General features: G+C 45.2%; 1 protein-coding gene across 2 annotated transcripts in view; it reads right to left on the bottom strand.

Moving 5' to 3' along the window:
* Nucleotides 1-16,447, bottom strand: part of rnf185 (ring finger protein 185) — a 44,633-nt gene continuing 28,186 nt past the window's right edge. The window contains exon 6 of one of the 2 annotated variants that reach the window (XM_072499889.1): nucleotides 1-1,934. In XM_072499889.1, the coding sequence (XP_072355990.1) occupies nucleotides 1,837-1,934 (98 nt within the window). In that variant the 3' untranslated portion in view covers nucleotides 1-1,836. The other variant, XM_072499899.1, reaches the window with a different exon arrangement.

The raw sequence follows: 16,447 nt of genomic DNA, 5'->3' as shown, positions 1-16,447 counted from the left end.
TTAGTATATAATCCATTTATTAGGTCAAAGCTACAATGATAAGGAATCAGCTGATCAGTGTACAAGTTTTATTTCACATTCGCTACAAAGTAGGAAACAGGATATTAAATTAAAAATACATTTACATGTTTCAATAGAAGGCTATGATCCCATATACAACTGATATTGTCTCCCTTGTTATTGGGCTTATCTCCTCTTCAGCATAAACCCTACACCAGACACTGGAACTATCAATTCACTTTCAGGAACTCCACTAACCAGGTTAGGTGAAAGAAAGATGGAGACACTCCACAATCCAGTCTTTCGCTCTGTAACCGCACCTCTTCCCCATCACCCAATCTGTCACTTGTTCTTCGATGAGCCCAGTCAGGTTCTACATGTTCAGCATTCCTCAGCCCAATCCACCCAGGTTTCAAATTCTCATCTCCCATCTGGAACACTTTCCTGCTATACCTCCCCAGCCAGTCCAAGAAAGGTTTTGATTGTGGTGGGAGTGTAACAGGATGGGGTCACTAGGGCTCCTGAATATTTAAAGTGTTTCCCCATCTATTTCAATTAGGTTGTAATTTAAACAACACTTGCTGAGGATTCTGAAAGTTTGGGCTGTAGCCTCTTTCCGAATGTTAGATCTGGAGTTACAGGGCCAGACTGCTATTGAATCATGAAAGGAGACTTTGACAAGTGAACTTATGGAGGTTATATAAGAATTGTTAATAGTCTGCAGAAGATGTCAGGAGTCAAGAGGGCTCAGGTTGCAGCAGGCCTAACCCTCCTAAACTAATCACCATTGCGTGACACACTTAGCAGATAATCTAGCTGATATTTCAGGCAGCTTTATTTACCAACCGTCATGTACCAAGATCTCAGTTAAAGGGCAACCGAAAAAGTCAGCAGAGTGGGTAAAGTGCCATTGAAACATCCAGCTGTAACATTCTGGTCTGAATAGGGAAAGACAGTGGGAGAAAATAACCTTTAACAGGTTGTCCGATCTAGTGACAGAGATTTAACAGTGGCTGCGATGACTATGCCTTTGCCATTAATTATTTTTCTTTTAGTGAAATTAATAGTAAGCAAAACAACTTGAAGTTATTATCAGCCTCAGTTCGCAAAAAGCTCTTCACAGCTAAAGAATTGCTTTTGAAGTGTGGGAAACACAACAATCAATTCGGACATTGCAAGTTTCTGCAAACTGGAATGAAATACACGTCCAATTAATCTGTTATTTTGGCAGTGCTGTTACTCAGGACATATAGTACTCTTGCTTGCCTTTAAATATTACCATGGGATCTTTTATATACATATGAACAAACAAGTGGGGCTTCAGTGCTGCCATACAGTGTCAGACCAGATTGTAAGCTCTAGTCTTCGAGTTGGAAGCAAATCAACTGAGAAAAGTGGTGCTTAAAGGCAGAATTAAATCACTAGTCCACTTAAAGGATTATTTGTTCAACCAAGAAACAAGCTCTGCGGCCCTTCCCAAAGTGAAAGTGTAGCAGTGATTTGAGTAAAAGTTATAGATCATCAGAAGCTTTCAGTTTGAAGTCAGCATGCACACCACCCGAATTCTTCACAGAATACAAACATTTCCACAGTATTACAGCCCAAGAACCTTTTAAACAAAGATTACTAGTCCATTCAAACCAGTTCCACATACATGCTGTTTCATCAACTGGTTAATTCAAAGAATAGCTTCAGTCGCAATTTGATATGCTTTTTGTTCTTAATGTATAATTGAAGGTAGAAAAACTTGGTGAAAAATTCTAGTTTCTCAGTAGAGTTCATCCATCTACTCTTCAGATCACAAATACCTGGAAGGAGAATTGCTTCTGTTTGTCCTTATGCAATGAGGAGCCAGAACATAATCACAAGAGCCACAAAGAGGAAAAGGCGAGACAGAAACTGTTCATCCACATACTGCGGTGTTCCAGGGACTGCTGCAGGGTGAAAGGGCACAAACAAAGGTCAGATTCTAGCATCTGAAACAGTTCTATATTAAATGAACCCTTGCCCCCTCCTTGCACAATGTTTCCCTTGTTTCTTGTGGGTTCCAGTTGCAGGGGTATTGGATATCTCTTGTTCTTGTCCTTCATTCATCCGCGTGTTAAATAGCAAAATTTTGCACCAACAATGATTTTCTTTGTATCTTTAGCAGATTATATCTGGCTGTTCTTGATGGCAGCTGTACGCCATGTACAGATGGAGGGCCGGTTTAGCTCAGTTGGCTGGACAGCTGGTTCGTGATGCAGAGCGAGGCCAACAGCGCAGGTTCAAATCCCGTACGGGCTGAGGTTACTCAAAGCAGCCTATGGTCACAATGCCGACTTTACTTACTTACAGATGGAATGTGTATTACATAGAGTCTGAGATGAAACATGTGGCATAGTGTGACAATACATCGAGGTTAAAACAAATAAAAGTGTGGGTCAGGAAGCTTGACAAAATGCAGGCACCTGGAAATTAACTTGTAGTGATGATTTGTGATTCACAATTATTATTAGGATGATGATATTGATTGCATTTAGAGATCTAATAATCAAACAAAGAGACTATCACGATAAAGGGCAAATTAAGAGGAAAATGGAAACCTTTACACTGAAACGAAGATAAGCTTCAAAACATTTTTTGAGATCAAGGTAGTGATTAGCTAGGGTGGAACAGGTGAGGGAGACACCGATATTGCAAAATGTTAAATAACAAAGATTGTGGGGCAGCATGGTGGCGAAGTTAGCACTGTTGTCTCATCGTGCTAAGGATCCCGGCCCCGGTCACTGTCTGTGTGGAGTTTGCACATTCTCCCCGTGTCTGCATGGGTCTCACCCCCACAACCCAAAAAGATGTGCAGGGAAGATGAATTGGCCACACTAAATTGCTCCTGAATTGGAAAAAAAAGAATTGGGTATTCTAAATTTATTAAAAAAAACAAAGTTTGTATAAAATAAACAGGTTGTACGAAATCACTATCAGGAAAAAAATGGAACACGAGAATTCACAGTTTGTTCTGTGCACAAAGCCTGGAAATAAATTGAATATAAAGAACAGATTATGCTAGAACTGTATGAAATGCTGGTTAATAATAATAATATTTATTAGTGTCACAAATAGGCTTACATTAACACTGCAATGAAGTTATTTTGAAAATCCCCTAGTTGCCACATTCCAGCACCTGTTTGGGTACACGGAGGGTGAATTCAGAATGTCCAATTCACCTAACAGCACATCTTTCAGGGCTTGGAGGAAACAGGAGCACCCAGAGGAAACCCACGCAGACACGGGGAGAATGTGTTCAGCCCTGTTAGGCCACAGCTAGAGTATTATGGTTCGACGGTACAGTGGTTAGCTCTGGTGCCTCACAGCGCCAGGGACCCAGGTTCAACTCCAGCCTTGGGTGACTGTGTGGAGTTTGCATGTTCCCCCATTTCTACGTGGGTTTCCTCCGAGTGCTCCGGTTTCCTCCCACAGTCCAAAAATGTGCAGGTTATGTGGACTGGTCGTGCAAAAATTGCCTCTTAAGAGTCCAAGGGTTTGCAGGTTAGGTAGAGTTACGGTGGGGGAGTGAGTTTAGGTAGGGTGGCTCTTTCAGAGGACTGGTGTGGACCCGATGAGTCGAATAGTCTCCTTCTGGACCGTAAGAATTCTAAGTTCTGGAATCCACTTAATAGGAGGAATGTGATCGCACTGGAAAGGGTGCAGAAGAGATTTACCAGGACGTTGCCTGGGCTGGAGAGTTTTAGTTATGAAGAGAGATTGGATAGACTTGGATCTTTGCAGCGGAGGAGACTGAGGGGGAACTTGATTCAGATGTATAAAATTATATAGAGTAGACAGGAAGAAACCTTTCCCCTTGGTGGAGAGATCAATGACCAGGGAGCAAAGATTTAAAGTAAGGGTCAGGAGGTTTAGAGGGGATGTGAGGGAAAACCTTTTCAGCCAGAGGGTGGTGGGAGTCTGGAACCCGCAGTCTGAAAGGGTGGTGGAGGCATAGACCCATATAATATTAAGTATTGAGATGTGCACTTACGGTCCCAAGTCTTACAAGGCTATGGGTCAAGTACTGGAAAATGGGATTAGAATAGTTAGGTGGTGGTTTTTGACTGGTGCAGAATCAATGGGCCAAATGGCCTTTCTGTGCTGCATGACCCTTTCTGTGCTGCATGACCCTTTCTGTGCTGCATGACCCTTTCTGTGCTGCATGACCCTTTCTGTGCTGCATGACCCTTTCTGTGCTGCATGACCCTTTCTGTGCTGCATGACCCTTTCTGTGCTGCATGACCCTTTCTGTGCTGCATGACCCTTTCTGTGCTGCATGACCCTTTCTGTGCTGCATGACCCTTTCTGTGCTGCATGACCCTTTCTGTGCTGCATGACCCTTTCTGTGCTGCATGACCCTTTCTGTGCTGCATGACCCTTTCTGTGCTGCATGACCCTTTCTGTGCTGCATGACCCTTTCTGTGCTGCATGACCCTTTCTGTGCTGCATGACCCTTTCTGTGCTGCATGACCCTTTGCCTCTAACATCATTACGACTATCAGAAAAGGCTGGGATAGTAAAGTACGAACTGTGAAAAGGAATTATAGTGCTCTGCAGACGGACTAAACAAGAAAACAATTTACTAGATGAATTAATCGGTTACCATGTTACACTCTAATGCAGGTTTTCCAAAATTGTCCAGTTATGTAACCTTTTTGACTAGCCAAGAATATAGACGGAATTTCGGAGAAACATTCTTATTGTTGAAGAGTTAAACCACAAAAAATGTTTTATTTTATTTTGCACAATATGTAGAAACATGTAAAAATAAATTTATCAAAGTATTTTCTACTTAAAATGTATGCATTTATTATTAAAAAGTTCTCTGAACAAAGACTTAAGTCTTCCTGTTTTATCATTTTTAATGAGGAGTCATGCTACTTCTTTTGCTCAAAAATTCATTTTATATTAGGTGGAGAGCTGGATTCTCATATCACACACACACACACACACTCTCTCTCACCCTCAAACATGCGCGCACACCACCCTGTCTCTCAATAATACTCTCTACATCGCTCTCACTCCCTGCCTCCCCATACCCTCAGCACCCCCACACTTCAACCACAGACACATGCACTCACAATTTCATCTGTCTTTCACACACTCACGCTTTCCCTCCTGCCCTCGAGGCCATCTTCACAAATGATCTATCTTCACAGTCCTCTTGCCTTGCTTGCTAGCAGCTAGAAAATGAAAGAAACTCTCCTCTGTGATTTCACACCAAAAGCACGTACGTACATGGTGTTTGATGTCAAGTGTATGTGCAGGGCACGTGACCTGCTCACTGCTGTTGCTTCTGGCGGGAAGACTGAATCGCCTGCATTTAAAAGCCGGTAGTGGCCGACCGCCATTTTCAATTTACAAGCCGGTAGTGGCCTTTGGGCACTTCTCCCGCGATTGGGACCAATGCGGAACTCAGTGAGCGATCGCTCAGCGACCCTCCCTTTGAAAAACTCTTGCTCTGGAGTGAAAACTGATGCAAAATACCCATTCAATTCTTCAGCCGTTTCCTTGTTTTCCATTATCAATTCTGCAGGTTTACTTTCAAAAGGACCAATGCTCACTTGGTTATCCCTTTTCTTATTTAAATATTTATAGAAATTCTTACTATTTTTTAGACTTCTGGTTAGTTTTCTATCGTACTTGAATTTTTCTCTCCTTATTCCTTTAGTCATCCTTTGCTGTTCCTCATATTCTGTCCAATCTTCTGACCTTCCACCCATCTTTGCACAACATGCTTTTTAAAAAAGTTTGATACGATCTATAACCTTTTGAGCTAACCACAGATAGCGCCTCTGTCCCTTGGACATCTTTCTCATTGGAGTGTATCTATTCTGTGTATTCTGAAATATCCTCTTAAATGTTTGCCATTGCATCTCTATTGACCTATCCCTCATTTGTCAGTTCACTTTAGCTAGCTCAGCTTTTATGCCCTCAGAATTGCCTTACTATAGATTAAATACTATTCTCAGACTCACTCCTCTCTCCACTCAATGTAAAATCTCCCATGATCATTGCTATGCCTTTCTGACCATCTCCCATTACTTTTTCCTTTATGCTCCATGTGCTATTAACGGCCAGTACACAGCCCCCACAAGTGACTTCTTGCCTTTACCATTTCTTATCACTATCCAAACTGTTTCCCCATCCTAGTTGCCTGAACGAAGGTCATTGCTCTCAATTGTGCCAATACCATCATTAACTAATAGTTCCACCCTTTCACCTTTTCCTCACTTCTTGTCCTTCCTAAATGTCCTGTACCCATTAATATTCAGGTCCCAATTCATGCCCTTCTGCAGTCATGTCTCTGTAATGGCTATCGAATCTTACTTATTAATTTGTGTGCGCTCTCAGTTCATCTGTCGTGTTTCGAATGCTTTCAGATGTGCCTTCAGATGCGCCTTCAGATGCAGAGCTTTTAGTTTTATCTCCTTAATCTGGTGTGTCCTATGTTAATTTGCACACATCTCAAATATTTTTTTAAAATAAATTTAGAGTACCCAATTACTTTTTCCCCCATTAAGGGGCAATTTAGCATGGCCAATCCACCTACCCTGCACATCTTTGGATTGTGGGTGCGAAACCCACGGAAACACGAGGAGAATGTGCAAACTCCACACAGACAGTGACCCAGAGCTGGGATCGAACCTGGGACATCCGTGCTGTGAGGCTGCAGCGCTAACCACTGCGCCACCGTGCTGTCCTTCACACGTCTCAAATAATAATCCAGAGTTGATGACCTTCTTAATTTGGTGCAAAGCATCTCATACCAACTATGCAGAATCTTCTTCTTTGTCCTGCCTATGTTATTTTTAAAAAAAAATATTTTTATTCTCCTCCTTTTTCACATTTTCTCCCAAATTTAAACCCACCAACAATAAACAATAATCAGTAACAAATATATCAACCCCCATATCAATAACAACGATCCCATCCTCGTACCAAACCCCAAACATTAGCCTGCACATTCACATAAACAAATGACAAAAAGGAATCAGGAATCACCCATAGTCAACATTAACACACACAGTCCCCCTCCCCCCAAACCTCTGAACCACCCCCCGCAACTAGTGTTCGATGTTATCCAATTCTTGAAAGTGCATAATGAATAACACCCATGAATTGTAGAACCCCTCCATCCTTCTCCTCAGTTCAAACTTAACCTTTTCAAGAGTCAAGAATTCCAACAGGTCCCCGCCACGCCAGGGCACAGGGTGGAGAGGTGGCTCTCCAACCCATCAGGATCTGCCTTCGGGCGATCAACGAGGTGAAGGCTACAACATCCGCCTCCATTTCCAACCCCGGCTGGTCCGACACCTCGAATATGGCCTCCCGAGGGCCTGGGTCCAGTTTCACGGCACCACTTTTAGAGATTACCCTAAAAACCTCCTTCCAGTAATCCTCCAGCTTCAGACAGGACCAAAACATATGAATGTGATTAGCGCCCCCTCCCCCCGCAACGTTCACACGCATCTTCTCCTCCTTCAAAGAATCGGCTCATCCTTGTCCTTGTGAGGTGTGCTCTGTATACCACCTTCAGCTGCTTCAGCCCCAACCTCACGCACGAGTGGAGGCGTTCACTCTCCGGCGTACCTCACACCAGAACCCTCCTCCATATCCTCTCCCAACTCTTCCTCCCACTTTGCTTTGATCCCTTCCAGTGGTGCCTTCTCCTCTTCCAAAATAGCTCCATAAACCGCCGACACTACCCCCTTCTCCAGTCCCCCCGTCGTCAGCACCTCCTCCAGCAATGTGGAGGCCGGCTCCACCGGGAAGCTCTATATCTCTTTTCTGGCAAAATCTCAAACCTGCGTGTATCTAAACATTTCCCCCTGCTCTAGCCCATACTTCGCTTCCAGCTCCTTCAATCCTGCAAACCGACCCCTAAGAAACAAATCTTTTATTGTCTTAATCCCCTTCTCCTCCCATTTCCGAAAATTTCCATCCCACTTCCCTGGCTCAAATCTGTGGTTCCCCCGAATTGGCATTTCCCTTGACCCTGTCCCAACCCGAAGTGTTGGCGAAACAGCCTCCAAATTCTCAATGATGCTATTATTACCGGATTCCCTGAGTATTTCCCCGGGGTCATCGGGAGCGGCGCTGTTGCCAGTGCCTTCAATCCCGACCCCCTGCACAAACTGTCCTGCCTATGTTATTAATGCCTAGACAGACCATGACGACCGGATCCTCAGACACCCTGCTAGTTCCTCTTCAGCCATGAACATATGTCCCGAACCATGGCACTGGGCAGGCAACCTGGCTATCTGGACTTGCTGGAGAGAACAGTGTCAATCCCTCGGACTATACTCTCCCCATTGCATTGGCTCTTGATAGGCTGACTAGTGTGCCCATCAGTGGCCAACGCAGCGTGAAAACACCTTCGAGCTGGGCGGCCAACTTTTTCAAATTGAAAATCGCCAGACCTACCGCAAAACCCTTGGATGTCTCCTCTGGAACCCCAGGGCTCTGCAGAATCCAGTTTGGGAAAATAACCAGAATATCATCACAATATCAAAACAGGACGTGGTAATTTATCAGAATTGTCAAAAGGACTTCAATAAGGTGCACCATGATCGTTTCTCGGCCTTTTGGCCAATATGGGCGCGAGGTCAGGTGAAATGCCTGGATCTGGTATGTCTCTCTTGTGGGGACCATGAATTGGATTTGGTTTGAGTTGGTTTTTGGAGCAGGCAAGGAGCTGGATTAGGGGTTTACCCCTTTCCACGCTCTGAACTCTGGCTTTGTAACTGTGATAAAGTAATTTTAAAAAAATAAGGTGCACCACGATGGATGAGTTGAGGTTTCCTAACTTCCTATCCTCTCAAATGGCGAATGGATTGCTAGTTGGCATCAAGACTGCAACAGATTACAGGTGACTTTAATAAAATTGTAGAATAGGCAAATAATAGATAAATTAAGATCAACACACAGAAATGAGAGGTAGTATATTTTGGCATATTTAGGGATCTTGGAGTACACTGGGCAGGGTAGCACGATGGCTTAGTGGTCAGCACTGCTGCCTCACAGCACCAGGGACCCGGGTTTGATTTCGGACTTGGGTGACTGTGTGGAGTTTGCACGTTCTCCCCATATCTATATGGATTTCTTCCAGGTGCTCCAGTTTCCTCCCACAGTCCAAAGATTTGTAGGTTATGTAGATTGGCCATGCTAAATTGCCCCTTCGTGTCCAAAGGTTAGGTGGGGTTGCAGGGAAGTGGGCCGAAGTAGGGTGCTCTTTCAGCGGGTCGTTGCAGACTTGATGGGCCAAATGGCCTCCTTCTGCACTGTAGGGTTTCTATGATTCCATGTACTGAAACAAAAAGATCACTTAAAGTTGCACCACAGATTAGCTCGGCCATTAAAAACAAGCAAATCTGCTGTCAGAGTAGGAATGACAGGGTAGACAGGATGAATGGGTGACTAGAGAGATGGTGCAGGAGGGAGGGAATCAGATTTTTGGAACATTGGAACCGGTTCGGAGAGAGGTGGGGCCATTACAAATTGGATGGTCGACACCTGGGCAGGGCTGGAACCAATGTCGTAGGGGGGTTGTTTGCTAGCGGTGTTGGGGAGGGAACCAATGCAGGAAGTCAGAAGGTAGTAAAGAGAGGATAGAAACAAAAAAGTCAGTAAGGAGAAAAGTGGAAGGCAGAGAAACAGATTGAACTGCATTTATTTCAATGCAAGAGGTTTAACAGACAAGGCAGATGAATGCAGGGCATGGCTAGGTACATGGGACTGGGATATTATAGCTATTACTGAAACATGGCTAAAGGAGGGGTAGGACTGGCAGCTCAATGTTCCGAGGTACAGATGCTATAGGAAAGATAGACCAGGAGATAGGAGGAGAGGGTGAGTTGTGTTTTTGACTAGGGACAGCATCATGGCAGTATAGAGAGAGGATATATCTGAGCATCTGCCCACTGAGTCTATATGGGTAGAACTGAAAAATAAGGAGGGCAAGATCACTTTGATAGGAATGTACTGTAAGCCCCCAAACAGTCAGCAGGAAATCGAGAAGCAAATATGTAAGGTGATTACAGATAGCTGCCGGAAAAATAGGATGGTAATAGTAGGGGATTTTAACTTTCACAACATTAACTGGGACAGCCATAGCACTGGGGGTTTGGATGGAGAGAAATTTGTTGAGTGTATTCAGGAAGAATTCCTAATTCAATATGTGGATGGCCCAACTAGAGAGGGGCAAAAACTTGACCTCCTCTTGGGGAATAAGGAAGGACAGGTGACATAAGTGTTAGCGAGGGATCACTTTGGGACCAGTGACCATAATTCCATTAGTTTTAAGATAGCTATGGAGAATAATAGTTCTGGCCCAAAAGTTAAAATTCTAAATTGGGGCAAGGCCAATTTCGAAGGTATTAGGTGGTATCTTTCAAAAGCTAATTGGGGGTGCCCATTTGCAGGCAAGGGGACAGCTGGTAAGTGGGAGTCTTTCAAAAGGAGTTAATTAGGGTTCAGGGTGAGCACATTCCTCTTAAGAGTGAAGGATAAGGATGGTAGAAAGAGGGAACCCTGGATGACTCAGGATATTGAGGCCATGGTCAAAAGAAAGGTGGCGGCATATGACATACATAGGCAGCTGGGATCAAGTGGATCCCTTGAAGAGTAGAGGGCTTGTCGGAGTAGAGTTAAGAGAGAAATCAGGAGGGCAAAATGGGACAGGAGATGGTCTTGGCAGATAAGGCAAAGGAAACTCCAAAGAGCTTTTCCAGATACATAAAGGGTAAAAGGGTGACTAGGGAGAGGGTAGGCCTCTTCAGGATAAACAAGGTAATCTGTGTGCAGATTAACAAGGGATGGGAGAGGTCCGAAATTAATATTTCTCGTCAGTGTTTATTGTTAAAAAAGGCATGAAGGTCGGGGAAATAAAAAGTGATGTCTTGAGGAGTGCACATATTACAGAGAAAGAGGTGCTGGAGGTATTAAAGCGCATCAAGATAAATAAATCCCTGGGACCTGATAAAATGTATCCCAGGACATTGTGGGAGGTTAGGGAGTAAATTGCCCCCTAACTGAGATATTTGAATCATCGACAGCCACAGGAGAGGTGCCTGAAGATTGGAGGGTAGCAAATGTTGTGCCCTTTTTTAAGAAGGGCTGTAGGGATTAACCTGGGAACTAAAACCGGCGAGCCTTACTTCTGTAGTGGGTAAATTGTTGGAAGGTATTCTGAGGGACAGGATCTACAGGCATTGAGACAGGCAGGGGCTAATTAGGGAAAGTCAACATGGCTTTGTAAGGGGAAAGTCATGTTTCAAGAATTTGATTGAGTTTTTTGAAGGGGTAACCAAGAAGGTTAGTGTCAAGGGTGCCCCAAGGGGGCAGTGCAGTCGACGTTGTCTACATGGACTTTAGCAAGGCCTTTGAAAAGGTACTGCATGGTAGGTTGTTGCAAAAGGTTAAATCTCCCGAGGGACGAGATAGAGGTGCCTCCCTCTCCCCACTGCTGTTTGCGCTAGCAATAGAGCCGTTGGCAATTGCCCTGAGAGCTTCTAGGGGTTGGAAGGGGCTGGTACAGGGGGGGGATGGAACAGAGTTTTGTTGTATGCCGACGACCTGCTCTTATACATCACGGATCCAGTGGCTGGGATGGATGAAATCATGGGAAACCTGAGGGAATTCGACCGGTTCTCAGGGTATAAACTGAACATGGCAAAAAGTGAGTGTTTGTAGTCCAGGCGAGGGGACAGGAGGGTCGGCTGAGGGGCTGCCGTTTAGGTTAGTAGGGGACAGTTTTAGATACTTAGGGATACAGGTAGTGTGGGACTGGGGCTGGTTGCACAAGTTGAACTTATCTCGGTTGGTGGAGCAAATGAGGGTCAAGTTCCGGAGGTGCGATGCGCTCCCACTGACACCAGCGGGGAGAATGCAGACGGTTAAAATGACGATCCTCCAGAGATTCCTGTTCGTATTCCAGTGTCTACCCAATTTCATTCCGCGGTCTTTTTCAAGTAGGTGAATAAAATGATTATGAGATTTGTGCGGGCAGGAATGTCCCCGAGGGTGAGATGATTGATGCTCGAGAGGAACCGAGGGGAAGGGGAATTGGCGGTGCCAAACTTTAGTAATTACTATTGGGCGGCCAACATAGTTATGATAAGGAAGTGGATGGTCGGTTTGGGGGTGGGTGGAGGCCGCTTTGTGCAGGAGCACCGGTTTGGCAGCCCTGGTTACAGTGCCCCTGCCGCTCCCGCCGGCATGGTACTCCACCAGACCTATAGTGGTGGCGAACTTGCGGATCTGGGGCCAATGGAGAAGGCATGTGGGGGAAGTGAGAGCATCAGTTTGGTCCCTCATTTGCGACAATCACCGGTTTCCCCCAGGGAATATGAACGGTGGGTTCCGAGCATGGCGGAGGGCTGGGATTGAGGATGGGGGATCTGTTCTTGGAAGGGAGCTTCCCGAGCATGAGGGCGCTAGAGGAGAAATGTGGGCTGGTGAGAGGGAATGATTTCAGGTACTTGCAGGTGCGGGCCTTTCTACGCAGACAGATTCCATCCATCCCACGTCGGCCACTTAGGGGGATCCAGGACAGGGTAGTGTCCAGTGGATGGGATGGGGAGGGTCTCAGATATATACAAAGAACTTATGGGGGCAGAGGAGTCGCAGACCGAGGAGTTAAAGCTTAAGTGGGAAGAGGAGCTCAGAGGTGAGATAGAAGAGGGCTTATGGGCAGAGGCGTTGAGCAGGGTAAACGCGATTGCAACATGCGCTAGGCTCAGCCTGATTCAATTTAAGGTCGTCCACCGGGCCCACAGGACAGTGGCCCGGATGAGTAAATTCTTTGGATTAGAGGACAGGTGCGGCAGATGTTCGGGAGGACCAGCGAACCATGTCCACATGTTCTGGGCATGTCCAAAACTCAGGGGGTACTGGCAGGGATTCGCGGATGTTATGTCCCGGGTACTGAAAACAAGGGTGGTGATGAGTCCAGAGGTGGCAATTTTTGGGGTTTCTTAGGACCCGGGAGTCCAGGAGGAGAGAGAGGCTGACATTTTGGCCTTTGCTTCCCTGGCAGCCCGGCGACGAATTCTGCTGGCATGGAGGGACTCAAAGCCCCCGAAGTTGGAGGCCTGGCTATCGGATATGGCGAGCTCTCTCGGTCTGGAGAAAATTAAGTTCACTCTGAGAGGGTCACTGTCAGGGTTCGCCCAGAGGTGGCAACCATTTATCGACTTCTTAGCGGAAAATTAATCATCAGCAGGGGGGGGGTTTAGGGCAACGTAGATTAGAGGGGTAGTTAGGTGGGTCCTATGTTTACTATGCCAAAATGCCTCAATAAAATTGTTTATCAAAAAGAAAAAGGTTAAATCTCACAGAATCCAAGGCGAGGTAGCCAATTGGATACAAAATTGGCTTGGAGACTGAAGCCAAAGTGTGGTTATGGAGGGTTGTTTTTCAAACAGGAGGCCTGTGATCAGCGGTGTGCTTCAGGGATCGGTGCTAGGTCCACTGTTATTTGTTGGCATAGTGGATAGTGAAGAAGTTTATATAAGATTGCAACAGGATCTTGACCAATTGGGCCAGTGGGCTGATGAATGGCGGATGGAGTTTAATTTGGATAAATGCGAGGTGATGCACTTTGGTAGATCAAATCGGGGCAGGACCTACTCAGTTAATGGGAGGAAGTTGGGGAGAGTTATAGAACAAAGAGATCTAGGAGTATACATTCATAGCTCCTTGAAGGTTGTGTCGCAGGTGGACTGGGTGGTGATGAAGGCATTCAGCGTTCTAGGTTTCACTGGTCAGAATATTGAATATAGGAGTTGGGACGTCTTGAAGTTGTACAAAATATTGGTAAGACCGCACATGGAATACGGTGTTCAGTTCTGATCACCCTATTATAGGAAGGATATTGTTAAACTAGAAAGAATGCAGAAGAAATTTACGAGGATGCTACCAGGACTTGATGGTCTGAGTTATAAGGGGAGGCTGGATAGGCTGGGGCTTTTTTCCCTGGAGCATAAGAGGCTCAGGGGTGATCTTATAGAGATCTATAAAATAATGAGGAGCATAGATAAGGTAGATCAACATCTTTTCAAAAAGGTAGAGGAGTCTAGAATTAGAGGGGATAGGTTTAAGGTGGGAGGAGAGAGATACAAAAGAGATCTGAGGGAAATTTATTTCACTTAGAGGGTGGTGAACATCTGGAACGGGCTGCCGAGGCAGTGGTAGAGGCGGGTACAATTTTTTACTTTAAAAAAGTTAAACAGTTACATGGGCAGGGTGGGTATAGAAGGATATGGGCCAAACACGGGCAAGTGGGACTAGCTTAGTGATAGAAACTGGGCGATATGGAATGATGGGCCGAAGGGCCTGTTTCCATGCTGTAAATATCTATGACTCTATGAGCAATAGGCTTTATTTCTAGAGGGACAGAATTGAGAAGTAGGAAAACTATGCTAGATCTTTACGGAATATTGGTTTGACCACACTTAAGGAGTACTGCATGCAGCTCTGGTCACATATTATAAGAAAGGATATAGATGCTCTGCAGAGGGCGTTGAAAAGATTTGCAAGAAAATGTGTGGCTATATCCATTAGGAAAGGATTGACAGGCTGGGTCTCAATGTTTCCACTTGTGGGGAACAGCAGAACTAAAGGCCATCAATGTAATATAGTCATCAAGGTATCAGACAGGGAATTCAAAAGAACCTTCTTAACCTGATGACAATGTGGAACTCGCTGTCATAGGGAGTAATGAAGCAACTGGTATAGATGCCTTTAAGGGGAAGGTAGGCAAGGGTACGAGGGTGAAGGGATCATAGGTTTATGATAGCAGGATTTAAATGGAGGAAAGACGTAAGGAGGCTAGAGTAGAGGTTAACCCTGACAATGGCTGGTCAGGCCAAAAAGGCCTGTTTCAGTGCCATATAATCGGTGTTTATATGGTACAAAGAGGAATTTACACCCTTAGCTTCAGCTAGCATGTAATTAGATCAATGTTGTTCTGGAGATTTGATGTGGAGATGCTGGCGTTGGACTGGGGTGGGCACAGTAAGAAGTCTCACAACACCAGGTTAAAGTCCAACAGGTTTATTTGAAATCACAAGCTTTCGGAGTGCTGTTCCTTCATCAGGTGATGTGAGACTTCTTACAATTCTGGAGGTTCTCAGTGAGTAATGAATAAAAAGCATTAAACAGACATCTCTGTTTCCTTGTTTTTAAAACGTGTTTAAAAGGGATCTGGATACTGTTATCCTGATAAACAATAAGATTTAGCCAACTGAGGGCAAAACCTCAGAACAACGCATTGGAGTGAAACTTCCTTTCATTACCACACATGTTCAGCAGTGAAAACTGGTAGAGACTTGATGGGTAGAATTGCTACTTCTTGTGCTGTGATTTTGATTCTATGAAGTGCTGGGCCACGCCAACAGGTAACAATTTTGATTGTCAGTTTTGAATGGGTTGCAGGTCAAACACACAATGCTTGCAATTATACCCACTTTTTCTACCAACTTGATGCCAAGACTTCAATGCAACTTTCACGAGATGCACTTTAGCACTGGATATTAATGTCATTCTACTGTCCTTAGGTTGGAACGTTGGACGAGGCCAATTTGAAGGCTGCAACGGTATTGCCGTGATTCTTCCTTTGGAATGCATGAACTGAATAAGTTCATTTTACCTGCCCAACTCACAAAGCTTAAATCATTTCCACAACACAACAATTTTAAAGTAGGAAAGTAATTGACTGCGGATAATATAGAGATCATGCCATAGGCTGCATGGTGGCAGAGTATTAGCACTGCTGCCTCACTGCCAGGGACCCGGGTTCAATTCTGGCCTTGGTGACGGGTGTGTGTGGAGTCTGTATGTTCACCCATGTCTGTGTGGGTTTCCTCTGGGTGCTCCGGTATCCTCCAACAGTGCAGGTTAAGTGGATTGGCCATGCTAAATTACCCCTGAAGTGTCCAGGGTTATGCAAATTAGGTGGGATTACGTGGTTGCAGGGATGGGCCGCACGGTAGCATAGTGGTTAGCGCAGTTGCTTCACAGCTCCAGGGTCCCAGGTTCGATTCCCGGCTTGGGTCACTGTCTGTCTGGAGTCTGCACATTCTCCCCGTGTGTCCATGGGTTTCCTCCGGGTGCTCCGGTTTCCTCCCACAGTCCAAAGATGTGCGGGTTAGGGGGATTGGCCATGCTAAATTGCCCGTAGTGTCCAAAAAGGTTAATTGGGGTTACTGGGTTAAGGGTAGAAGAAGCGTGTACTTGAGTGGAATGCTCTTTCCGAGGGCCGGTGCAGACTCGATAGGCCGAATGGCCTCCTTCTGCACTGTAAATTCGATGATCTATGATGGGGGAGCCTGGTTCAGATGCTCTTTCAGTGGGTTGGTGCAGACTCGATGGACCGGATGGGTCCCTCTGCACTGTAGAGATTCTATGATAAGGGGAG

The sequence above is a fragment of the Scyliorhinus torazame genome, chromosome 1, assembly GCF_047496885.1.
Source record: "Scyliorhinus torazame isolate Kashiwa2021f chromosome 1, sScyTor2.1, whole genome shotgun sequence".
NCBI classification, from domain to species: Eukaryota; Metazoa; Chordata; class Chondrichthyes; order Carcharhiniformes; family Scyliorhinidae; genus Scyliorhinus; species Scyliorhinus torazame.
Note: the sequence above shows the minus strand (reverse complement) of the source record. Positions and strands in the feature narration are given on the sequence as shown.